The sequence below is a fragment of the Brachyhypopomus gauderio genome, chromosome 1 (genome assembly GCF_052324685.1).
Source record: "Brachyhypopomus gauderio isolate BG-103 chromosome 1, BGAUD_0.2, whole genome shotgun sequence".
In the NCBI taxonomy this organism is placed as follows: Eukaryota; Metazoa; Chordata; class Actinopteri; order Gymnotiformes; family Hypopomidae; genus Brachyhypopomus; species Brachyhypopomus gauderio.
Window position 1 is genome coordinate 18,136,327 of NC_135211.1, and position 27,119 is coordinate 18,163,445.

Here is a 27,119-nt window from a genome sequence, read left to right on the forward strand (position 1 = left end):
TGTCAGAAATAAATCCTCTCTTTCTGCAGTATCTGGTGGCAGTACAACGGACGTTTACAACAGTTGTTGATCAGACACTGACCCAGGCTGAGTTTATCAGATATTAAATAATTTAAACTTAAATAATTGTACTGAAATCCATGATTTAGGTTTCTCTAATTTTGCAGTATTTATATAAACAAGTTTACAGCTTTTTTTTTTAAAATGAGACATTTTGTATACAATAGTTGCAGGTTTCTACAATAAATAGTTAATTGAACAAAAAAAAAACTTGTAATTTCTTTAAGGGTCAGTGTATCTTTTAATAATATACAAACTAACTGTGATACCGTGATAACCGTGATACCGCGGTATTTTCTGAGACGGTTATCATACCGTGAAAATCTCATACCGTTGCAACCCTAGTACTCAGTACTGAACTCTTCTACATGGAGATCCCTGATGTACACAGGACTGAACTCTTCTACATGGAGATCCCTGATGTACACAGGACTGAACTCTTCTACATGGAGATCTCTGATGTTCCTGGGATCTGCTGGAGTCATTCTCCCAGTTTAGGGCTCAGAGCCCCTGGTGCTCTGATCACTATGGGAACCACTGTAGTCTTTGCCTTCCACATCTTTTCCAGCGCTTCTTTCAGACCTTGGGGTTTCTGATGTTTGTATCACTTGGCATCACTACATGTATCACTACAGCATCTTCTACTGTTTGTCCATCACTACATGTATCACTACAGCCTCTTCTACTGTTTGTCCATCTCTACATGTATCACTACAGCCTCTTCTACTGTTTGTCCATCACTACATGTATCACTACAGTATCTTCTACTGTTTGTCCATCACTACATGTATCACTACAGTATCTTCTACTGTTTGTCCATCACTACATGTATCACTACAGTATCTTCTACTGTTTGTCCATCACTACATGTATCACTACAGTATCTTCTACTGTTTGTCCATCACTACATGTATCACTACAGTATCTTCTACTGTTTGTCCATCACTACATGTATCACTACAGTATCTTCTACTGTTTGTCTATCACTACAGTATCTTCTACTGTTTGTCCATCACTACATCTACCACTACACTATCTTCTACTGTTTGTCCATCACTACATGTATCACTACACTATCTTCTACTGTTTGTCCATCACTACATGTATCACTACAGTATCTTCTACTGTTTGTCCATCACTACATCTATCACTACAGCCTCTTCTACTGTTTGTCCATCACTACATCTATCACTACAGCCTCTTCTACTGTTTGTCCATCACTACATGTATCACTACAGCCTCTTCTACTGTTTGTCCATCACTACATGTATCACTACAGCCTCTTCTACTGTTTGTCCATCACTACATGTATCACTACAGCCTCTTCTACCGTTTGTCCATCACTACATGTATCACTACAGCCTCTTCTACTGTTTGTCCATCACTACATGTATCACTACAGAATTTTCTTCTGTTGGTCCATCACTACATGTATCACTACAGTATCTTCTACTGTTTGTCCATCACTACATGTATCACTACAGCATCTTCTACTGTTTGTCCATCACTACATGTATCACTACAGCCTCTTCTACTGTTTGTCCATCACTACATGTATCACTACAGCATCTTCTACTGTTTGTCCATCACTACATGTATCACTACAGCATCTTCTACTGTTTGTCCATCACTACATGTATCACTACAGCATCTTCTACTGTTTGTTCATCACTACATGTATCACTACAGTATCGTCTACTGTTTGTCCATCACTATTATGTCCGGTTCCTTAGCCATTACCATGGATCCATCATCTTCCACTGTGTGCTGGTGATACACACCTTGCAGGGTGTTGTCCTCCATGATGGTTCCTGCTCATCTCCATGCACTGCTGCAGACTCAGGTACTTATTAAGTGCTTCATCACCTGGTGCGTCTTCCTACGGTGCTCCTGGATCTTTGATGTTTCATCCTGGATAGTGGTTCTGATGATCAGTGATGCTCAGCACCCCTGCTTCCTGTGCAGTCCCGAAGTGCTGGGTCTGTGGGCTGTTCTGGAGGACCTTCGGACCTCCACCTGTTCATGTGCATAGGAGATGAGAGTGGGCAGGGTGAGCAGGCAGCTTTGTAATTCCTGAACAGACTCTCCATGACCTGGGGCTCCCACGCACTGGGCCCTGATGATGAGGAAGTCTGGAACGAAGAAGGTTTGCCCTCTTGAAATAGCAGGAACGTTGTGTAATGATGCACTGCTTTATGGACACAACTCCATGGAAGCTTTTGATTTCTATGCAAAGGCATCAAGTGTCATGTCATGTCATTTCAGAGAATCTTGTTTTGGCACTTATTATTATTGTTTTGATGGTTGTTTTATTAAAACAGTGTTCTCCTTGTGTTTGTGGATGTGGTTAAGCTCCAGCCCAGGCTGCTCTGTGTGAGAGTTTCCTGGCTGTGTGCTGCTGCCTGCTGATTAGAGCAAAGCCAGACTGAACCTGTGGAAAGCAGAGGCTCGGGAGGGCTGAGGTGGCCTTTACAAGGCCAGCAGAGTTTGCTTTCATGCCCTTTGTTGGAGTGCATGCGTGTATGTGTGTGGGTGTGCACAAGTTTGTGTGTGTGTGTGTGTGTGTGTGTGTGTGTGTGTGTGTGTGTGTGTGTGTGTGTGCGCGCGCGCATGTGTGTGTGTGTGTGTGTGTTATAAAAGATGTTCCAGTGCATAAGCATAATATAAAAGGTTTAGAGTTGAGAGGAAGTCTCTTAAGAATCCTGCAGCAGTGGCATGACAAGCCTCCGTGATGCCCTGTCACGCTGGTCACACACATGCGTACACACACACACACACACACACACACACACACACACACACACACACACACAGCCTTTCTTTCATGACACAGTGCGCCCATCAGCCACATTGAAGCTTTTGAATCGAGTCCCATTTCAGCAGCGCTGCACAGAGGAACGATCGTTTGGGCTTTGGATGGTCTGTTTTCAGAACAGCTGAATGGTTTGTCCTCAACTAAGAGTCACACTGTCCCTGCTGCAACCAATCTCTGTGGAAAAGGGGGTTTAAATGTCCCATAAGCTTTGATTGCAGTCCAAACTGTGCCTTTGTTACTTCGTGGCAAATGGTTGGGTTACAAATGTCCTCTAACATCCCAGTAGTGGTGCTCTGAAAGACAGGGGAGACCTGAGGACGGGCAGCTGCACCCAGCAAGGTGGGACTGTAGTCATGTCCGTGTTCTTGTCCACAGGGACGATCATGTCCGCATTCTGGTCCACAGGGACGATCATGTCCGCATTCTGGTCCACAGGGACGATCAAGTCCGCGTTCTGGTCCACAGGGACGATCATGTCCGCGTTCTGGTCCACAGGGACGATCATGTCCGCGTTCTGGTCCACAGGGACGATCATGTCCGCGATCTGGTCCACAGGGACGATCATGTCTGTGTTCTGGTCCACAGGGATGCTCGTGGTCGGTGATTTTTGTGGATTTGGATGCTCACAACCGCAACAGACAGACACTGTGTTCCCTGCTGCCCAGAGAGTCTCGATCCCACGTAAGTTTGTATGCTGCATTTTAAAGGGTTCCTATATATATGTTTTTTTTTAAAGAACCCCAATTAACTCCAGGTAAATGTGCATAATGAAGCAGATTTAAACAAATAGATTATACAGAAATGCACTTCTGTTGAGATCAGGAGGTGAGAGAAGGTTGATTGAGATGTAATCAGGAGATTTAGTCTTGATTATATATTAGTTTGGGATTATGGGTTTTTAAAATGTCAGTGCTTAATGATAGATTACAAGTTACTTTAGTAGTTACATTCAGCAGCAAAATTTATTTTTCCAATACTCACTTTATTGGAAGTGCATTTTTAACTGTAACAATGTATTGAAGCAGGTTCGGTAACCGAGGCAGAAACGGCTTAATCCAAAATATCCCGCGGAGTGAAACTTTATTGATAACGCACCCCTGGCGCGACCAAAAGAAACTATGGACGGTGGGAGGAGTTGGATCTAGATCCAGCTCCACCCCCTGGACTTTTGATTCTGCAGCGACGGGTACTTGGGTTGAGGAGGAGAGAAGTGGGAGGGGTTTAGGCCAAGCATCTGTTGTCTGATTGGTCTCTGATGTTAATGTTTAGAACACAGATGCTGCCCTGCTTCCTTGCATCAGCTACCCGGCATTTGCAGTGGATGACGACGCCCTCTACAGCCAGACCCTGGACAAGATCACCCGAAAGCTAAAGGGCAAATATGGCTTCAAGCGCTTCCTCAGGGATGGCTACAGGACGCCCAATGAAGACAAGAATCGCAGATACTACAGATCCGCCGAGATGAAGGTTTGAGAGTGCACTGCCGTCTTGATCCAAAATCACAAACTGGAATGCGCTGTACCATTTTGAAAGGCAGGAGATGACATGAATCTTGGGCTTACCTCTGTCTTTAACGAGCGAGAGATTAGCCTTTGAGAATAAAGATTAACGATAACGCTAATGCACACTGCTTGGTCTTTTTCATATGCAGCTCTTAATCCATCTGAGATTAATTAATTTAGTTCTTTCCCCCATGATGCAGGAGAAGGTGCTGCCGATGGATAAATCCTGTCTGATTGGGCAGAGCTTAGAGGATATTAACTTCAGAGCTAGCTGACAAACGCTCCATGTGCATGTCTGAAGCAGTGAGGCGGGCTACTTAACACAGAGCAAATCAGTCCATTAGCTGCTGCAGTTGACCTCCCAGAGTTAACGAGCTCATATTTAATGGGCCACTGTAAACAGCAGAAGAGTCTGTCAGCGCCACCCAGTGGAGGAGTGTAGGGCTGGAGGACTGAGAACCTCATGATAATGGAGAGCCTTGAAGATGAAGTTAACTGTAGTCCGTAAACAAACCCCTCAAGAACCCATATATCAGACCAATACAGAGGAGACGTGCTCATGCTGTCTGCCATGTCTGTGGGTTAAGATGAAGCTAACACCTCTCCGGCAGTGACCTGCTTCTGTAGTTGTGTGAAGCTGTACAGCAGTCAAGGGACCCATAACAGGGACCATGAGAATAAACCTGGCTGTGTTCACATTGGATCTGGGCCCATGAGAGTAAACATGACAGTTTTCATTGGCTGATGGCCCATGACAGTAAACCTGACCATGTTCCCATTGGCTCAGTGCCCAGGAGAGTAAATCTGACCATGTCCTCAATTGGCTCAGAGCCTGTGAGAGTAAACGTGACCGTGTTCTCATTGGCTGATGGCCCATGGCGGTAAACCTGGGCATGCTCCCATTGGCTGATGGCCCATGAGAGTAAACCCTGGCTATGCTGTCTCTGGATGGGGTTATGTGGGTGGGGCTCCAGGTAGGCGGGGTCACTGAGTCATTTCTTCCCTCAGTCCTGCATGGCTGCCAACTTGATCACAGTGGCAGGTGTTAGCCAATCACAGGACTATGCCTTCATACCACATTAATGATTGATGAATATATAACAAAATGTATGTTTATGCTCTTTATTCTATAAATGATGGTATGCATATTTTAGTTTTATTCAAGTGTATTTACTCTTATTCATTTAAAAGAATTTTCTTCTCTCGGTAGATATGTTTCCTCTGAGCTTGTCCTGAATTAAAGATTGTAACTAGGATTTTATCTACCATTTATTTGAACAGAGGCTTCAAGGGTTTTACCGGGTATATTGAGTAGAGAAAGCTCTCTGGTGAATGATTTAATCTCACACTGTGATTGGTTTAAGTTGAGCATGTGACTCATGGGACAGCCTGGTCCTGCACTAGTGGACACAAATGTCCCGCCCCTCTTTCGCACCTCAGCTGGGCTAGAGTCGTTTTTCTGCCCTAGTCTCATTCTGGTTGGGGTGGAATCGATGCTCCTGGTTTAAGATCTTTGGGATGTTTTGAAACTGCTCACACAAATTATTATGGTGTTAATCTTTTTTTGTTTTTAGGTTACAGCATGTCTCACAGGCAAAACTAAACCATGTGTTTCATTCAGCAGTATGAACACATAGTTCTGATACCACTGTACATAGCAGTATGAACACAGGGTTCTGATACCACTGTACATAGCAGTATGAACACAGGGTTCTGATACCACTGTACATAGCAGTATGAACACAGGGTTCTGATACCACTGTACATGGCAGTATGAACACAGGGTTCTGATACCACTGTACATAGCAGTATGAACACATGGTTCTGATACCACTGTACATAGCAGTATGAACACATGGTTCATACATTTATTATACACGGGCTTTTCTTACAGTTGATTTGTTGCATCATCAATATTATAGGTCTGCTGTTATCAGCTCAACAGAAACATTTGATTTGCTGATATTCCAGTGGGACAGCTTAATCAGACATTTCATAAATGTTTTTTAAATAAAATATATATTTTCTATGCACATCACACAATATACAGTACCTGAGGTGAATGATCAGAAAGAAAGTCGCTTTCATCAGGGTCATTTTGTTCTTCCTGGGTTCAGGGATGGGGGTCATATTATTTAACGGCACTCGTTTACAGGTAAGTAGTCGTTTGCTTTCATAATGTGCTGAGCTAATTACATGGGGCAGCAGCCTTATCTGTTGGAGATAATTATGTGGAATACCAGTGTGTGTCTGGGGAATACTGAAGCCAGTGCTCTCAGAGTAGGTGTGTGTCTGCGTGTGAAGGCCAAGCTTCTAATTACAGTCTGAAGCTCAGGTCACTCTTTCAAGCAAATGAGGTTTTCAGCTGTGCTGTTATTGTGGATTCATTTTGTTATTTTGTGGTTAGGAGGCGGAGCTCACAGCTCCCCCCTGATTGGCTCCTGTGGAGGCTTAGGGGAAAAACGGCAATGAAGCGAGTCCAGTACAATTAGCACCGGTTATTTCATTACCCATAATCTTCCACTCTTATCTGCTGTCGCCACCGTGAATGTCTGTGAAGACTCTCGGCAGGTTTGGAGAAGGCTTAATTATGTTTGGAGAAGTTAGAGGTGTGTACCGTCAGCCGGTGGAAGAGTCCTGGGCATGTTGGGCAACACTTCCAACTTCAGGAAGGAGAACTGTAGAGCTGAGGTTGGGTCATAGTTTACAGCTGCTGGAATTAACGGGGATTAATCTATTGTATTATAAATATATCGTGTCAATAACTAGAACGTTCTCAGCTAATCTGCTTAGCAAAATTTCTGAAATGTTTGGTACCTTTCATCTTAATTACAGCATGGAAACATGTTGCTAAACGTGGCAGCTGTGATTGTGGGCTGACACCAGCGTGGTGGGCCCACACGGAACATGCTGACATCAGGCCCATACAAACAAGTTCAGAGCTGTACTTGGCATAATGACAGTTTGATTGTCAGAGTACGGGCCACACAGATCACTCTCCATCACTCTGTCTCCACCGAGACCACCCACACACACATGCGCACGGGGCCCTTTTTCATATTTTCATGTTTCATTTCAGTTATCCATATGTGATTTTGCTGGCTTTAAAAAGATTTCAGCAAGCAAACTGCTGGCGCAGTAATTGAACTTCAGTAACTGAACTTCAGTAATTGAACTTCAGTAATTGAACTTCAGTAACTGAACTTGAGTAATTGAACTTCAGTAATTGAACTTCAGTAATTGAAGTTGATACGCTGCTGCTCCATGTCCCCCCACCATCTCCACATCACTGCTGATTTGAATTTCAAACCCAGGTGCTTCGTGGCTCTGCTCGGAGTGGGAGAGCTTTCGGGACTCCTTAATGGAGTTTCTGCTGGGCCTCTGTCCCGCTGGGCTCCGAGCTGTCCCCGCTGTGGTGACGGGGAGGCAGGGTCTGCCAGGGGCTTGGCCTGCTGCTGGTGAGCAGGGAATGCTGCCTTTAGATAAGACTGAATATGTGGAGGAACCAGGCTGGGCAGATGGAGCCCTCCACCTCCACCACCACCTCCACCTCCACCACACATGCAGCGATGTGGCCTCGGTTTTTGGGCTTTTCACTGTGGTCCAGTCACGTAAATAAAATACAGCAATGGATGAAATCCAGCGACATGACTATATTCATAAGAGCAGTGATGTGGGTTATTTATTTTTGTGGTTGAAGCAGATAACGTTTTGTTAATGTTCTGTTAATGTTGATAACAATGAGAGCACAGCAACCAGGGTTAATGCAACACTGAACTGTCCTTGCACTGTGGTAACGTGTGTGTTCATGATGGCCCTGGGGTGTGTGTGTATGATGTCCCTGCAGTGTGTGTGTGTGTGTGTGTGTGTGATTTTCACATCTTGTTTTGTTTCTGCAGCTCTTTGACGGCATCGAGTGTGAATTTCCCATATTCTTCATCTACATGATGATTGACGGTGAGGACCCGAGGACCCTGTGAGAGAGTGTCATTCTCACCCCAGGAGAGTTCAACTCTCACCCTGGGAGAGAGTGTCATTCTCACCCCAGGAGAGTTCAACTCTCACCCTGTGAGAGAGTGTCATTCTCACCCCAGGAGAATTCAACTCTCACCCTGGGAGAGAGTGTCATTCTCACCCCAGGAGAGTTCAACTCTCACCCTGGGAGAGAGTGTCATTCTCACCCCAGGAGAGTTCAACTCTCACCCTGTGAGAGAGTGTCATTCTCACCCCAGGAGAGTTCAACTCTCACCCTGTGAGAGAGTGTCATTCTCACCCCAGGAGAATTCAACTCTCACCCTGGGAGAGAGTGTCATTCTCACCCCAGGAGAGTTCAACTCTCACCCTGGGAGAGACAGTCGTTGTCACCCCAGGAGAGAGTGTCATTCTCAACCCCGGGAGAGACTAGTTTAATTGTACTCTGTGTTGATACAGTTATACTGACACAGAGATTTAGAGAGCTTTAGCGATTAGATTAGAGATTTCTGGTTTGAATTTGCTTTTGTCCTCCAGGGGTATTTAGAGGAAACCCGGCTCAGGTCAAGGAGTACCAGGAACTTCTGCAGAATGTCATTTTCCAGACTTCAGAAGGTGAGTCTCTCTCTCTCTGTCTGTCTGTCTGTCTGTCTATATGTCACTCTCACACACACACACACACACACACACACACACACACACACACACACACACACACACACACACACACACACACACACACACACTCATGTGCAAACACATGCCCACACGCATTAATGTGTTGTATTAGCACATTTTGGACACAGTAATTAATTAATTCAAACACCTTGAACCTCTCATATATACAATTTAACTATATTACTATTTGAAACAAGTGTGGTAGGAAATTGTTGTGAAAGTGTTTGGAATGTTGTCACACAAACTCAGGATCATTTTGCCTTGTCGTTTTTTTTTTTATTTTTGCAGGGGCAGAACTTAGTTCATGGGTATTTGATCAATGTGGAAGAGTATTCACCATATAACTGCTGAAATCCTGCTCACTGCAGTGCCATCATAGAACAACACAGCATACCGTAACACAGCACACCGTAACACAGCACAGTTACCCTGCAGTACAAGGGCTGTCTGAGCCCAGCTCTTAGACCCCATGCTGTGTGGATTATGGGGAGTGCTTGAATAACAATTAAGGGTTCAGCTCCCTGTTCATAAGGAATTTCAGCCATTGCTGTGATGTAGTTCAGGTACATTATTGAGTGTCCCTGGGAGATTTCATTTCATGTGTAGTGAGAATACATACATTTACACTGTAAATGTAACTGGTACGAATTATAACATCATCATGAAATAACATAATACAAAAGTGTGTGTCTGTGTGTAAAATCACATCATAATTAAACACGTCTCCATTGTCTGTGTGTAAAATCACAGTTCAATGTCATTTTCTAAATTCAAAGGTTTTTTTTGTAAGAAAATCTTCTATAAACACCCACAATTTCTGCATTTTCTTTATTATAAAAATTATGGAGACTGTAAACAAACAAAAAACATAAACCTGTATGATGGGCAGTAATTGATTAGTCTGTTATGTCTGTTGCATATTTGTTTTTAATCACTTGTTTTTGTTCTGATGTTCCTTCTTAACTACTGGATTTAAATGAATTCTGAACCTTATTGAACACGTATTAAATTGGCACTGTTGTCCTGGTGCATTGTGCCCAATATTCCTGCAAACTACAGAAAAATTAAACGTCATAATCATGCATCGTATCGTGAGTGAGAGTATCGATGTACACCCTTTTGTCCATATCGCCCACCCCTAGTACAGAAGCTGCTCTGTGTGTGTCTGTACAGGCTATGTCGTCATCCCTAAGTACTACTACGTTCCAGCCGACTTTGTGGAAGGGGAACAGAAGAACCCTGGGAGCCAGAAGCGTTTCCCTAGCAACTGCGGCCGTGATGGGATGCTTTTCCTGTGGGGACAGGCCTTGTACAACATTGCCAAGTTGCTGGGTCAGTACACACTTCGTACATTGGCATATCGCCACTGCCCTGGGGTCAGTACACACTCCGTACGCTGGCATATCGCCACTGTAAGGGGTCAGAGCCTGGTCATGCAGCAGAGATACTCACAAACATGAAACACACACACAGACAGACACACACACACACACACAGACACACAAGAACTGTTGGGTTATTCATGTTCAGATTATCATGCCATTTGCACTAACTCCCACTGTTGGTCTCAAAGGGAATTACAGAGTGAGCTTTTCAAAGGCTTTAGTGGAGTTCGTTTGAGCAGAGAAGAGATGGTTAGTAGACTTGAACTGCGCGGTTACGCTAATGAATGTGTTGTGAGGCAGCAACAGACACTCTTCAGACACCCCCCCCCACGCCCAGTTCACCACCGCCCGCCACATGGAGCACTACGCTCCCCCAACCTTCACCCACGCGCTTTAAACTCCCCCCTGTCGCCTTGTGGCTTTAACAAGTGTGTGGGCTGATGTATCGTTCCCAATCACAAAAGCTGTTTCACGTGGTTGTGTGTATGTGTGTGTGTGTGTGTGTGTGTGTGTGTGTGTGTGTGTGTGTGTGTGTGTGTGTGTGTGTGTGTGTGTGCTGTTTGCTTACTTTCTCCTGCGCTATTCAGTGGATGGTCTGATCAGTCCGAAAGATATCGACCCTGTTCATCGCTATGTAGCTCCCCAGGACCAGAGGAACGTCAGTATGAGATACTCCAATCAGGTGAGTGCTGTCTGCCCTGCACCGCAGGCTGGGACCACCCACACGCTCACAGTGGCACACTCAACATGTGCTGCTGAGATCTGCTGTGTGTTCAGATCTGGGAGACGTATCAACCGTTGCTGTGACTAAGAGAAATCTATAAGGCAGTCGGTGTAAAGGATACAGGAGAAACTGTCACACCTGCACGCACACGCACACACACACACACACACACACACACCCCTGCACACGGGCAGAGTGAGGCCTGTCAAAATGAGGGAACATGCCGGGTCCATAAATGCAGTTAGTCATGGTTATGGAACAGAGCTGGGAGGTGTATGGATATGATAGCCACTGGCAAAAAAGGAGTCTTTCTATATTTCAGAGGGGGAGAGAGGAGGAAAGAGGAGGGGAAAGGGGAGTAGAAGGAGAGAGGTGGAGGAAGAGGTAGAGAGGGAGGGGTTGCAACAGAGAGGAAGAGGAGACGATATAGGCAGTTAACGGTCTGGAACAGCCTCTTGATGAATTGCATGCAGAATAAGAATCCAAAGAGAGGGCCGTCCTCAGCAGCGGGGTTCCTGGGTGTGGTTCCTGGGTGTGGTAGATGGGTGTGGTTCCTGGGTGTGGTTGCTGGGTGTGGATGCTGGGTGTGGTAGATGGGTGTGGTTGCTGGGTGTGGTAGATGGGTGTGGTTGCTGGGTGTGGATGCTGGGTGTGGTAGATGGGTGTGGATGCTGGGTGTGGTAGCTTGGTGTGGTAGCTGGGGTCTGTACATGTCTGCATGTATGAATTTGTGGTTGTATGAGAGTTTTGTTGTGCTGAGTAGGTCATGTGTTCACGGAGATCGTAATCCCTTACATGCAGTATGTTAGATGCAGTATGCAGTATGTTAGATGTATTGATTGCTTGTGCATGTGTGAGGCCCGGTGGGATCTGTTCTTATTGAGTCTGTTAAAAGAAGCCCTAGTGAAACTCTAATGACGTACTACTGAAACCCTGATGACACACTACTGAAACCCTGATGAAACCCTAATGACAACCCCTAATGTTTCTGCTGAAAGTGGAGGATGTCTTATTCAGACTTCTTCAGCAGGACAGCTAAGAGCTGGTTTTCTTCTGACAGTCCTGCACATGGGTTCATCAAATGAGGTTTATCCTGCAACCATGTATATATGCAGAAGCAGCCATTAAACCCGGATTAGTCACAGAGTCACCGATCTGTTGCATGCAGGGGTTTGCTAAGGGCTTGGGACGGGGTGCCCATGTAGGGCCCTGTCTCTTAGTAACAGTTATCGAAAGGAGTGTATTATACAGGTCACTGGACATTGAGTCTGTCTTCTACATGAAATCCTCCATCTCTCTGTCTCTTTTTCTACCCCTCTCTCCTTCACTCTCCCTTCATCCTTGCACTTTACATACTGATTTCTCTCTATCTCTCATCGCTGTCTTTCCTAGGTTTGTTTAAATTTTTCTGTTACATCTGCTATAATTTCTCTCTCTCTCTCTCTCTCTCTCACTCACTCACACACACACACACACACCCCTCAAGACTAAGTCACATCACAAACCTCCACAAACACACTTTGCACAGGACCACTCTACATCATGCCCTGACCAACATGTAGCTGTGGTGCTGAAGCTGGGTGGAGGGTGATGGAGATCTTTTCCAATGCACAAAGCAAAGTAATGGAGGGGAGAAAAGAAGGGGGTTTAGTCATAAACCAACAGGGTTTGGAACAGGATGTAACCTTAGTAACCTCCACCAGTCACACATCTTTCCTGGGTTACAAACGAAACTAAAATAGAGCTTAATCAACTCTTAATTAAACGAAACATCGTCTTGGCAATGGCACTCTTGTAGGAGCTAATTAACAAATAATTACTGCCACATGAAGCTTTGTGCAAATTTGTTATGCTATTGTAATGATTAAAATTCTCAGAGACAGAAGAACTGCGTGAGATCAATAATGTGATCAATGAAACGTCCTCTCTGTTCTCACACTAGTCCCATGGCAACACTTCTAATGCAATAAATAAATCTAGTTGTATGAAAAGCAGAAATTAAGAATATTACTCATTTCAGTAGCTTTGATAAAACCTTTGTAAAGGTTTGTTATTGACCAGATAGTTCAGTACAGTATGCTGTAATTCTATAATAAATGACAGGAGTATAAAATGTCATTGCAATGTATTCTGTGTGTGTGTGTGTGTGTGTGTGTGGGTGTATTCACTTTTGAGCCGTATACAAGGTTTAATATAAGCATTCCCTTTTATAGCTTATTGCCATCATACATGCACGCACACACACACACACACACACACACACACACACACACACACACACACACAGTATTTATTGTCCAGATAAGGTCTCAAGGTTGCGAGGGTTTCACTTGGCCATCTCTAGCAGAGGGATCACAAACAAATCAATCCAGGGAGTGAATGAGAGTGAATGAGAGTGAGGGAGTGAATGAGTTCTGCTATGTTGGTCAAAGATGAGAGTGAGAGAGTGAGTGAGTTCTGCTAGGTTTGTCAAAGAAGGCAAGTGTCTCGATACTTATCAGACAGAATGTGACTTTTAAAAATTTATTTATACACTCACCGGCCACTATATTAGGTACACCTGTCCAACTGCTCATTGACACCAGTGTCAAATCAGCCAATCACATGACAGCAACTCAATGCATTTAGGTGTGTAGACATGGCCAAGATGATCTGCTGCATTTCAAACCGAGCATCAGAATAGGGCTGTCGCGGTGAAAGAATTTCCCCTGCGGTTATTTATGGTGGCTCAACACCGCGATATGCGGTATGACGCGATATGTGTCATTTGTCGTCTAAAATCTTAATTTTAGAGCTATATAATTGTTTTATTGTTTTTATTGTAAAGGGGTTCTTATTGTTTTTAAATTGCAAAGAAGACACAGTTTTAAGAGCAGTTAAATATGTGTTTATTGTCAAATAGAGAACACAGAAGTCAAATGAGATGCAGTAAGAGCCCATGCTCTTTCACTTTCTTAAAAGTGTAGGGTAAATATTTTAAACGAGATTTTAAACACAAAAAGATAATTTAATAAATAAATCAATAAAACGAAATCTTTCCTTAACCAGAAGAATAACGTCTCAGCTTAAACCGGAGTTGTCACGTCCCTGCTGCGCGCTAAGAAAACCAACATATTCACCTTATGTGGTTTCAGTGAGGAGCGGAAAGGGCTAACAATATTCCCGGCAGTACTAAAAACTCGCTCTGATGGTGTGCTTGTTGCACAAATGCACAGGTACTTGCGGGCAAGTTTGCAGAGCAGAGGAAATCTAGCCTCATTGACGCGCCACCAGGTGAGTGGATCTGCGTGGATTTGACTTGAACCCGAAATGCTCCCAAACCGGCGAAGTCGCGTTTTGTTTTTTGACCAGAGCATCTGCCGTAGTTTCCATCTTTGAAAAAAGGAGACGGATTGTTGATCAGCCGCACCGGATGATAACAGGGGGTTGATGGGAAAATGACTTTAACTCTTGCACAGGCACTTTCCCCTCGCATGGGAAAAAACACAAATATTGCGGTTGTTGCGGTTAATTCCCGTACGTTGCGATTTTCTCATCAATAGCGCGGTATTGCTATACTGCGGTTATCGCGACAGCCCTACATCAGAATGGGGAAGAAAGGTGATTTAAGTGACTTTGAATGTGGCATGTTTGGTGTTGGTGCCAGACGGGCGGGTCTGAGTATTTCAGAAACTGCTGATCTACTGGGATGTTCACACACAACCATCTCTAGGGTTTACAGAGAATGGTCCGAAAAAGAGAGAATATCCAGTAAGCAGCAGTTCTGTAGGTGTAAATGCCTTGTTGATGCCAGAGGTCAGAGGTGAATGGCCAGACTGGTTTGAGATGATAATAACTCAAATAACCAGTCGTTACAAACGAGGCATGCAGAAGAGCATCTCTGAACACACAACAGGTAGAACCTTGAGGCGGATGGGCTACAGCAGCAGAAGACCACACCGGGTGTCACTCCTGTCAGCAAAGAACAGGAAACTGAGGCTACAATTCACCACAGACTCACCGAAACTGGACAATAGAAGATAGGAAAAATGTTGCCTGGTCTGATGAGTCTCGATTTCTGCTGGGACATTCGGATGGTAGGATCAGAATTAGGTGTCAATAACTTGAAAGCATGGATCCATCCTGCTTTGTATCAACGGTTCAGGCTTGTGGTGGTGGTGCAATATTGTGGGGGACATTTTCCTGGCACACTTTGGGCCCATTAGTACCAATTGAGCATCATGTCAAAACCACAGCCTACTTGAGTATTGTTGCTGATCATGTCTATCCCTTTATGACCACAGTGGACCCATGTTCTGATAACTACTTCCAGCAAGATAACACGCCATGTCATAAAGTGCGAGTCATCTCAGACTGGTTTCTTAAACACGACAATGAGTTCACTGTACCTCCACAGTCACCAGATCTCAGTCCAATAGAGCACCTTTGGGATGTGGTGGAACAGGAGATTCATATCATGGATGTGCAGCCGACAATTCTGCAGCAACTGTGTGATGCTATCATGTCAATATGGACCAGACTCTCTGAGGAATGTTTCCAGTACCTTGTTGAATCTATGCCACTAGGGATTAAGGCAGTTCTGAAGGCAAAAGTGGATCCAACCTGGTACTAGCGAGGTGTACCTAATAAAGTGGCTGGTGAGTGCAGTCCCTGACAAAAGTTCTGTCGCTTATCCATTTTGTGGAAACAAAAACTTATAACCTGACTTTTAATTCATCGATTGGTTTTAGAAATGACTCCTATGAAAGCTGAAACCCAAAAATAAATTTGCTTTACTGCAGAAATATTGATCATTTAATGAACACAGAAAGGTGAGATTTTGGCAAGACAAAAGTTTTGTCACCCACAGAAAGTAAGGTGAAAATCAAACAAATAATTCACTTCATATACAAATATATGCTTCATAACACTGGTGAATGACGTTGTGGTGCTATTAGAGCCATATTTAATAGAGGTGTGCCAAAAAATCGATTCATATATCAAAAATCGATTCTCATTTACTACGATTCAGAATCGATTTTAAATGTCCCAAAACGATTCTAAGTCGCGTTACGTAATTACAAAATTACGCGAGACTTTACGCAGCAGGTTCTGGGACACACTACGGAAAGGTTTCAAGACAGATGGAGGAAAGAGATATTCAACCTGTTCCGTCTTCATTTAAGGCAAAAATATGGGTTCATTTTGGTATTTACGAATGCCAGGGAAGACCGAACTTGACACAATGTAGCTCGTGTGCAAGGCGTGTGTAACGCGGTGAGCACGGGAACGTACACACAGCGTGAAATAATATAGAGAAGGGTGGACACGAGTGCCGGCTCGCAAAAGCAATACGTTTGACACACGTCACATGTATTAGCGAGAGGGAAACGCGCACGGCGACCCAGAACGAACAAACAAAACAACACGGGAGACTCAAAGCGCAAGCGAATAGAAATCAAAACCGTGAGGGCATGGAGCAAATAGAAACAAAATACAACGCGGGAAAACTAACAGTTAACCGTAGTGAGACGGGAGAAAGAAACAAAATAACAACAGTAACTAAAAAACAGCGCGGATAAATGCAACGCGAAAACGAAACCAAGGACACCAGAAGAAGTAATTGGCAAAAAACGCCGCAGCAAAATAAAACCCTTCACAAAAATAAAAGCAAAACGGATAGGAAGAAATGCAGGATTGGGAAAACTTGAGATGGGTCAGGAAGCGACGCAGGAGATAGATACTCGAATAAGTAAAGAGAAAGCATAACAGAGAGGTGGCGAGACACCTTCAAACGAGAAGCAACCACAGAGAAAGCAGAGACTGGCTGAGAACGTATGGTTACGCCACCTATAGTCTGGGACTGACTCTGGTGCCCCTAGCCACGGCTGGGGGAACAGCATCCGAGCCAGCCCTGACAGCTTGTAAAATGAAGCTCAAGAATTTTGGTAACAACAAAAAGCATTTTATTTTACCAAAGCACATTATTTTTGTTAATTAAATGTGAAAGACACTTTGTTTTCTGTATTTGTCATTCTGTCTTGCAAAGCAGACTGTAGTAGATCATGCAGATTTTATAGACTTAAGCAGAAATTTTTATAAATCAAATCGTTTTTTAATCGAAAATCGATTTTGAATTGAATTGTGGCCCCCAAAATCGGAATCGAATCGAATCGTGAGATAGTAAACGATTCCCACCCCTAATATTTAATATTTTGTGTGACTTCCATGAGCTTGAAGGACTGCATCCATGCGGTTCAACAATGATTCATACAATTTATTGATGAAGTCATCAGGAATAGCAATGAATGCCTTTGTCTTGCCAAAATCTCATCAATATTTCTGCAGTAAAGCAAATTTATTTTCGTAAATTAAATCTAATTTGGGAGGGTTTCAGCTTTCACGAGTCATTTCTAAAACCAATCGATGAATTTAAAGTCAGGTTGTAAGCTTTTGTTTCCACAACATGGATAAGCGACAGAACTTATGTCAGGGACTGTATTTACTCATGCACATCTCAGGGGAAGAGTATGACTATTTCTCTTTGGGTTTCCTTCAAGGAATAAATTAATCTAGACCAGTGTGTAGGGAGGTTGAGAGTGTAGATGGTTGTGTGTGTGTAGTGAGGGGGGAGGGTGTAGATGGGTTTGTGTGTGTGTGTGTGTGTGTGTGTGTGTGTGTGTGTGTGTGTGTGTGTGTGTGTGTGTGTGTGTGTGTGTAGTGAGGGGGGAGGGTGTAGGGGTGTGTGTATGTGTGTGTGTGTAGTGAGGGGGGAGGGTGTAGGGGTGTGTGTGTGTGTGTGTAGTGAGAGGGAGGGTGTGTGTGTTTAGGTGCGTGTGTGTTTTGGGGTGATTGTATTAGTTAGGGTGTATGTGTGTACAACCCACATTGTCGTAACCCCTTCACAAACACATGTTCCTCTCACCATCACCTCACAGTGAACAGTGGACTCTCCTTTGTGGCTGTGTAGGACAGACCCTCCTCTGCCTCATAATCAGTTCATCCCCACATCCTAATCAGATCTCCCAGACTAAAGAGACCTCTGAGACATGTGTCATGTACACACACCCCAGTCTCCTGCTCCTGTTTTGCTGTCTCCATGACATGCTTGGTGGTCTGGGGCTGGTCATAATCAGCCGTGCTGTCTGTCCTGCATGCACAGTGTGCTTCTCTGTGGGAATATCACATCCAGCTCCTGTCACACTCTGGTCCTTCATCCACCTCTGCTAAATAGAAATTGACTCTTTTTTTTCTCACACTCTTGTATCATAAGGATTGCAGGCTAACCCTAATATATCTGCAGTCAACCTGTGAGGAGGCATGTGTATCCAATACCCAGCATGCCTCCATGCACAAGTGCCCCCCCACACAATCCAATCCTCACCTGTTTCAATCTCTTAAAGGTGATTGTGGCCGACTTATGCCAGTGCATAGGGGACACCCCCATACATTTCATTTCTTTCTCTCTCTCTCTCTCTCTCTCTCTCTCTTTCTCTCTCTCTCTCTCTCACGCGCTCTCGCTCTCTCCTCCCTCTCCCCACTCTCTATCTCCCCGTTTGTTTCCCTCTCCCTGTTTCCCTCTCCTCCTATTTTCTCTTTCTCCCCTCTCCCTCTCTATCTCTCTCTCTATCTCTCCATCCCCACCTCTCTCAGAGCTTAGATGGAGTACAGAATGTCAGCACTTTCTCCTTCTCGCCTGGAAAGGCTAAAAGTAGCAATAGCTTTTTTTAGGTTTCACTCTTTTCTTTCTCTTTTTTCCCTTTATTTCTTATTTTTTCATTCTTCTTCCATGTCTTCATTCTTCTTTGCATCTTTTTCTTCCATCTGCAAAGCCCTTTATCCTTTTCACCCATTAGATGCTGTTTTCCTCTCTTTATTTTTAGTCCATTCTGACATATTAATACATGTACTGTTGGAAACGCACAGAAAATTGTGGGAAGCCCAGCTAGTGTCTTACATAGTTATACACACATTTCTGGGTGACTGTAATTATAGGTGTTTAATGGAAATGTGGGCAATCTGCAGGAATCACCCGTCACTGTCCGTGGTGCTGGTTTTAAGCCCGTCGTACCATAATTATGATAGCGGTGACTGAACTCAAAAGTCATAACTTTGTGACAGTAGAAAACAGTGTAGTACTGCTGTCGGTAAGATGGAGGCATTGAAGTCCGTAGGACAGCTGTCAGCAGGACGGAGGCATCCGTTTGGAGTGCAGTTCTCCGATGGCGTCGGGGGGGAAGTTGTTGAGGAGCATCATCGTGCATCCTGACCTGTGGCACGTTCCAGAGGGCAGCAGTGAGGAGGTGCTGACCTGGATTAAATGCATCTCAGATGGCGCTTGTGGCCCGATTGAGTGCTGTAGTTTTTTAGCACAGGAAGCCGTGTGCTGATGATCCTTTGGGCAGTCGGCGTACTGCACTGAGGTGCTGCAGCTGAACGTTCCTCCTGTGGAGCAGAGACAGACAGCTGCTTGGACTGGTTGACCTCAGTGTCCTAAGGAAAGGAACAGGAGGTGGTGCTGATGTCCTCTTTGTCTTCATTATCGTTGAGTGGGCAATGGTCCTCCTGCTCTCCAAAGATGATCATCAGTTCTTTGGTTTTAGAGGTGCTGAGTGCCAGATAGTTGATGGAAATACACAGGTCTTCATGTAGCTCATGGAGAGCACTTAGGTCACTGATGAATTCTGCTGTACCTCTAAGAGGTCTTCCAGGAGCATCCTTAAAAATCTGTTCACTCAGGCACAAGGGTGCGAGACCAGGAAAACATTTGATGGTTATTAAAAGGATTTTGAAACGAACTCTTACAAACACAGTCAGCTGATGCAGCTCTCTGAGAATAGGTTAAATATGATCCTTTCCTCTCATGTGTGTCAGAATCTTTGCCGCAACGTTCTCGACTCACTTCAAGCAAGAGATGGAGTTCCAAGGTCGAAAAATAAACAGTGCAGGAGTCTGGACATGCTGACACAAAGGTTCTCCCTCTCAGCTGTTAAGAGGGAGCCGGAGATCCTGGATACATTTGGCAGATGGGAGAATACAAACATGAACTTGCAGTATGTGGTTATAAAGCTAAGGGCACTTGTGAAGGTTCTTCTGACAGTTCGACACGGACACGGTGGGATCTGGTATCCATTACATTGGTCTGTTTTCCTTTCTCAAGAACAGTACGTTCATTGACACATTCAGGGTTTTATGTCCTTTAGACAGTCAAGCAGAGGACTGTCTTTGAGGTTCAGTGTGTATAGCTGTTTAAAGCTGGGAATTGTTGTTCTCTGAAATGCTGCATTTATTCGTTTTCTTGGCTAACCAGAGCAGATTGAGATTATAGTGAGATTATAGTGCTGTCCCAGCGTCAGCTCTGATGGATTCCATAAGTCAAAACATCACTTGATTGCAACTGCAATATAATATTCACGGACGGTCAGGACTGGAACCAGTTTAAAACCAGAAAGACCAGTTTAGTTGTATAACTAATTAACATCTTGTGGACAACTGCATCAAAACCAGTAGAATAAGCGAAATTAAAATAAAACGTTATAAATAGTCTAGCTATTGTGATCAAGTACTTCAGGAAATGCTGTTATTGTGCTGTGATGATCCTGGAACACAGAACACCTTTTCAGTGACTTTTCATAGATTGGAATATTTGTATTGGTCTAAAGTTGCTGAAAATAGAGGGTTCAAGATTCCTTTTTTAGAGGCTTGATGTAAGCTGTTTTGAGACTTTGAGATAAATTCCTTGTTGAACTGACTGATTAACAATGCCCAGAATATCTCCCGACATGTAATAGGAATTATCAAGCAATAAATTGTGAAGCCCTGCTCTTATGACTGGTATATATTTAATGTAATGCAGACTGTAGCACTTTGCAAAGTCTTTTCTAAACTTTACATGGGTGTGAAAATCCACCTCATAAGCCATAACACACATCTAGTATGGCGTACAGGGTATTGATTATGTTTGCAGTATGTCATACTCTATACATCATACCATATAACCCATACCCTGTACACTATTACCCATACCGCATACATCATAACAGATAACCCGTACCCCATACGTCATACCATATAACCCGTACCCCACACGTCACCACATAACCCATCCGTCATACCACATAACCCATCCGTCATACCACATAACCCATACCCCATACGTCATAAACATTACCCCATATGTCATACCACATACCCCATACATCATACGTCATACCACATAACCCTTACCCCATACGTCATACCACATAACCGATACCTCATACGTCATACCCCATAACCCATACGTCATAAACCTTACCCCATACATCATACCACATAACCCATACCCCATACATCATATTAGAGGTCTGCACTCCCCCGGGACCCGTCAGAATATCTTGGGGCGCGGGACAGAATTTAATTGTTGTTGGTGGGTGCGTGAGTTTAATTAGTCCAGGCGATGCGTGACCGGGACCACATATACATGTAGAAAAATCCCGCAAATGAATATATAGTCTAGAAAATTATAATAATAACAACGCAATGATTTCCATGCATAAGGAACAGGACGAAAACAAGTAATCATTCAGTAAGTAAGCATTCAAAATATTGGCTAAGCAACTGATAACGTGAACATGAAGTGTGCGTCATTTTGTCATTTTGATACAGAAATGGCAGAGACTGTAGACGGTCAACCAGTTTCAGCTGTGGAAAATTCAATTAAAACTAATTAAAAATTAAGCCAACTACAGGAAAGTCTGATGTATGGAAGTCATATTCCATTGTAATTAATGGAGATGGAAATCGTCTACCATTTGTTTGTTGTGATAGATGTCAGAAAGTGTTGGTGTACGTCACCTGACGGCACGTGTTTGGACTGGTAAGAAATGGGACAGCGCGATCCATCGCTATATTGCTGATTTAATAAATGCATAAGAAAATTTCAAGTACTAAATTTAATTAATTAAATTAATATTAGTATTGCGGGCGGGGGCGACAGAAATGTGTATGTGGTGGGCGGGTGCGGGATTAAAAAAGCAGTCCCGCGTAGACCTCTACATCATATGCCATACCATATAACCCATACCCCTTATGTCATACCACATAACCCATACCCCTTATGCCATACCACATAACCCATACCCCTTATGTCATACCACATAACCCATACCCCTTATGCCATACCACATAACCCATACCCCTTATGTCATACCACATAACCCATACCCCTTATGTCATACCACATAACCCTTACCCCTTATGCCATACCACATAACCCATACCCCTTATGCCATACCACATAACCCATACCCCTTATGCCATACCACATAACCCATACCCCTTATGTCATACCACATAACCCATACCCCATACATCATACCACATAACCATACCTCATACATCATACCTCATAACCCATACCCCATACATCATACCTCATAACCCATACCCCATACGTCATACCACATAACCATACCCCATGCATCATACCTCATTACCCATACCCCATACGTCATACCACATAACCATACCCCATACGTCATACCACATAACCATACCCCATACGTCATACCACATAACCATACCCCATACATCATACCTCATAAACCATACCCCATACATCATACCTCTTAACCCATACCCCATACATCATACCTCATAACCCATACCCCATACGTCATACCACATAACCCATACCCCATACGTCATACCACATAACCCATACCACATGTTCCATACTACATTGAAAATACTGTACCTCACATGCTGCTTATTCTTGTGATACAGTGTTCTAATGGAAACAGTAGTGAAAGGTCTGCAGCCTTGTGTGGACTTCCACATTCTAAGCTGGGTTGAAGGGTGTCATCTGGCTCTTCAGTTAGTTTCTTTGCATGACGGCTAAAGTAGGGCATAAGACGGTTGTGGTTAGCTGTATGTATGTCGATCATTTCAGAATGTCTTGCATCATCTGTAGCTAGGCAGAAAGCCGATTCTAAGGAGCACGTTCAGTCACGTATTCATCAGATAAGCAACCAATTATATGGGTAAATGAATGCTGCCAAAGGTGATATCTGGAAGCGTCAATCAAAGTTGATGGGTATGCAGTTTGGAACATTTACACTGCATTTTAGTCTGCAAAAGGTTAGGTTAATCATGTTAATCAGATGCTGCATTTTTAGCATTTTATAATACTACAAATTATGTTTGCATGTCATATGGGTGAACATGATACTGTAGTTTTAATGGTTATAAATCCAAATGTAGAAAAAAAATCATTTGAGCGTGGAGAGGGGTGGTGTGGTAGGTGGCGTGAGCGTGGAGAGGGGTGGTGTGGTAGGTGACATGAGTGTAGGGAGGGGTGGTGTGGTAGGTGACATGAGTGTAGGGAGGGGTGGTGTGGTAGGTGACGTGAGTGTACGGAGGGGTGGTGTGGTAGGTGACGTGAGCGTGGAGAGGGGTGGTGTGGTAGGTGATGTGAGTGTAGAGAGGGGTGGTGTGGTAGGTGATGTGAGTGTAGAGAGGGGTGGTGTGGTAGGTGACGTGAGTGTAGAGAGGGGTGGTGTGGTAGGTGACGTGAGCGTGGAGAGGGGTGGTGTGGTAGGTGACGTGAGCGTGGAGAGGGGTGGTGTGGTAGGTGACGTGAGCGTGGAGAGGGGTGGTGTGGTAGGTGACGTGAGCGTGGAGAGGGGTGGTGTGGTAGGTGACGTGAGCGTGGAGAGGGGTGGTGTGGTAGGTGACGTGAGCGTGGAGAGGGGTGGTGTGGTAGGTGACGTGAGCGTGGAGAGGGGTGGTGTGGTAGGTGATGTGAGTGTAGAGAGGGGTGGTGTGGTAGGTGACGTGAGTGTAGAGAGGGGTGGTGTGGTAGGTGACGTGAGCGTGGAGAGGGGTGGTGTGGTAGGTGACGTGAGCGTGGAGAGGGGTGGTGTGGTAGGTGACGTGAGCGTGGAGAGGGGTGGTGTGGTAGGTGACGTGAGCGTGGAGAGGGGTGGTGTGGTAGGTGACGTGAGCGTGGAGAGGGGTGGTGTGGTAGGTGACGTGAGCGTGGAGAGGGGTGGTGTGGTAGGTGAGATGAGCGTGGAGGGGGTGGTATGGTAGGTGACGTGAGCGTGGAGAGGGGTGGTGTGGTGGGTGAAGTGAGCGTAGGGAGGGGTGGTGTGGTGGGTGAAGTGAGCGTAGGGAGGGGTGGTGTGGTGGGTGACGTGAGTGAGTGTGGAGAAGGGTGGTGTGGTGGGTGACGTGAGTGAGTGTGGAGAAGGGTGGTGTGGTGGGTGACGTGAGCGTGGAGAGGGGTGGTGTGGTGGGTGACGTGAGCGTAGGGAGGGGTGGTGTGGTGGGTGACGTAAGCGTAGGGAGGGGTGGTGTGGTAGGTGACGTGAGCGTAGGGAGGGGTGGTGTGGTGGGTGACGTGAGCGTAGGGAGGGGTGGTGTGGTGGGTGACGTGAGCGTAGGGAGGGGTGGTGTGGTGGGTGACGTGAGCGTGGAGAGGGGTGGTGTGGTGGGTGACGTGAGCGTAGGGAGGGGTGGTGTGGTAGGTGACGTGAGCGTAGGGAGGGGTGGTGTGGTGGGTGACGTGAGCGTAGGGAGGGGTGGTATGGTAGGTGACGTGAGCGTGGAGAGGGGTGGTGTGGTGGGTGACGTGAGCGTAGGGAGGGGTGGTGTGGTGGGTGACGTAAGCGTAGGGAGGGGTGGTGTGGTAGGTGACGTGAGCGTAGGGAGGGGTGGTGTGGTGGGTGACGTGAGCGTAGGGAGGGGTGGTGTGGTGGGTGACGTGAGCGTAGGGAGGGGTGGTGTGGTGGGTGACGTGAGCGTGGAGAGGGGTGGTGTGGTGGGTGACGTGAGTGAGTGTGGAGAAGGGTGGTGTGGTGGGTGACGTGAGTGAGTGTGGAGAAGGGTGGTGTGGTAGGTGACGTGAGCGTGGAGAGGGGTGGTGTGGTAGGGGACGTGAGCGTAGGGAGGGGTGGTGTGGTAGGTGACGTGAGCGTGGAGAGGGGTGATGTGGTAGGTGACGTGAGCGAGGAGAGGGGTGGTGTGGTAGGTGACGTGAGCGTGGAGAGGGGTGGTGTGGTAGGTGAGGTGAGCGTGGAGGGGGTGGTGTGGTGGGTGACGTGAGCGTAGGGAGGGGTGGTGTGGTGGGTGACGTGAGCGTGGAGAGGGGTGGTGTGGTGGGTGACGTGAGCGAGGAGAGGAGTGGTGTGGTGGGTGACGTGAGTGAGTGTGGAGAAGGGTGGTGTGGTGGGTGACGTGAGTGAGTGTGGAGAAGGGTGGTGTGGTAGGTGACGTGAGCGTGGAGAGGGGTGGTGTGGTAGGGGACGTGAGCGTAGGGAGGGGTGGTGTGGTAGGTGACGTGAGCGTGGAGAGGGGTGGTGTGGTAGGTGACGTGAGCGTGGAGAGGGGTGGTGTGGTAGGTGTCGTGAGCGTGAAGAGGAGTGATGTGGTAGGTGACGTGAGCGAGGAGAGGGGTGGTGTGGTAGGTGACGTGAGCGTGGAGAGGGGTGGTGTGGTAGGTGACGTGAGCGTGGAGAGGGGTGGTGTGGTAGGTGACGTGAGCGTGAAGAGGAGTGGTGTGGTAGGTGACGTGAGCGTGGAGAGGGGTGGTGTGGTGGGTGACGTGAGCGTGGAGAGGGGTGGTGTGGTGGGTGACGTGAGCGTGGATAGTTTTGGGGATGTCAGGATGAAGATGATGTTGGATATATGGTATCTGTATATATCTATATACACCATATAGTCATGTCTCATACACACCATGTAATCATGTCTCATATACACCATGGTCTCATATAGTCATGTGTCATACACCTTGTCTCATATGCACCAGGTCTTATACACACCATGTAGTTGTGTCTCATACACACCATGTAGTCATGTCTCATACACTCCAGGTCTCACATACTACATGATATCATACTATATAGCATGTAGTGTAGACTCTATGCTGCGTATGAGATAATCCCAGCATGCTCTGCGTGCGTTTGGAGAGAGGCTTGTAGCCCAGACCTACAGCTCTTCCTCTCCCCATTCTGTTACATCTGAATGCCTTTAATTTGCCAGAGACTCCAGTGAAATTCATTAGGGAGACTCCTGACTAAGCTCCTTTCACAAATGGCTTTCTGCTTTGTCAAATTCGGTGCATCTTTCTTCAGCCCTGCGTGGTATGTGCTACATTGAATGCAAATTGCTTACCTACAAACCCTTGCATCTCCAATTCCTCTATATGTATTGGGATGTATTTCTCTATATGACTGTACGTCTTTATTTATTAACAAGTATCATTTTGTTTCCAGTTGTTTGTTGCATGACCAAGGCAGTAAAACATTAAAACATTTAGCACATATTGCTGTTTGGACTGTTGTTGGTGATTTTTTAGGTTATTAATGTTATTATTTAACATGGGAATTAAAGGGCAAATCTTAAATCACCTCCAACATGGAGAGCTACAGCTCTGAGCAGCATGATTAGACAGACTGGAAACAAACATAACATAAATATTCTGCTCTGTCTCTCTTTCCTTCCTTCTCTCTCTCTCTCTGTCCTTCTCTTTCTCTGTTTCTCTCTCCCTCCCTCTCTCCTCCCTCTCCATCTTTCACCCTCCTTCCTTCCCTCTCTCTCCTTCCCTCTCTCCCTCCTTCCCTGTCCTCAGATATATTTGTTTTTTCAGTAATTATGCTTTCAGTAGTCTGTTGGACATTCTGAACTGTCAGAAGGCTCTGCATGTATCTATATATATATTCTCTCACAATGACAACATATGCATTTACCACATCTTGCTTTGCCTTAAATATCACCGTGTAGCCGTGTGCTGTGTATAGATGTGTGTGATACACTGAGTGTGTTACGCGGCAGCGTTCTCTCTCTCTCTGCTGTGTAGGCATGACTACGCGTCCCCTCCGTTTTCCTGCGTGTCTGTAGATCTCAGAGAAGCGAACGCAGGTGCTGTCGGTAGCTCCTGGCACCCTGTCGAGAGGCAGAGTGTGGGGGTGTGGGGTACTCTGCTCTGCCACTCACCACTGTGTTCTCCCAAACGTCTG

General features: G+C 45.4%; 1 protein-coding gene across 3 annotated transcripts in view; it reads left to right on the plus strand.

The window, feature by feature from the left end:
* Nucleotides 1-27,119, plus strand: part of phkb (phosphorylase kinase, beta) — a 69,483-nt gene that overhangs the window by 21,766 nt on the left and 20,598 nt on the right. For all 3 annotated transcript variants that reach the window (XM_077000429.1, XM_077000421.1, XM_077000411.1), the window contains 6 exons: nt 3,461-3,556; nt 4,145-4,342; nt 8,277-8,334; nt 8,887-8,964; nt 10,201-10,359; nt 11,000-11,094. In XM_077000429.1, the coding sequence (XP_076856544.1) occupies nt 3,461-3,556; nt 4,145-4,342; nt 8,277-8,334; nt 8,887-8,964; nt 10,201-10,359; nt 11,000-11,094 (684 nt within the window). The remainder of the gene's footprint in view (nt 1-3,460; nt 3,557-4,144; nt 4,343-8,276; nt 8,335-8,886; nt 8,965-10,200; nt 10,360-10,999; nt 11,095-27,119) is intronic.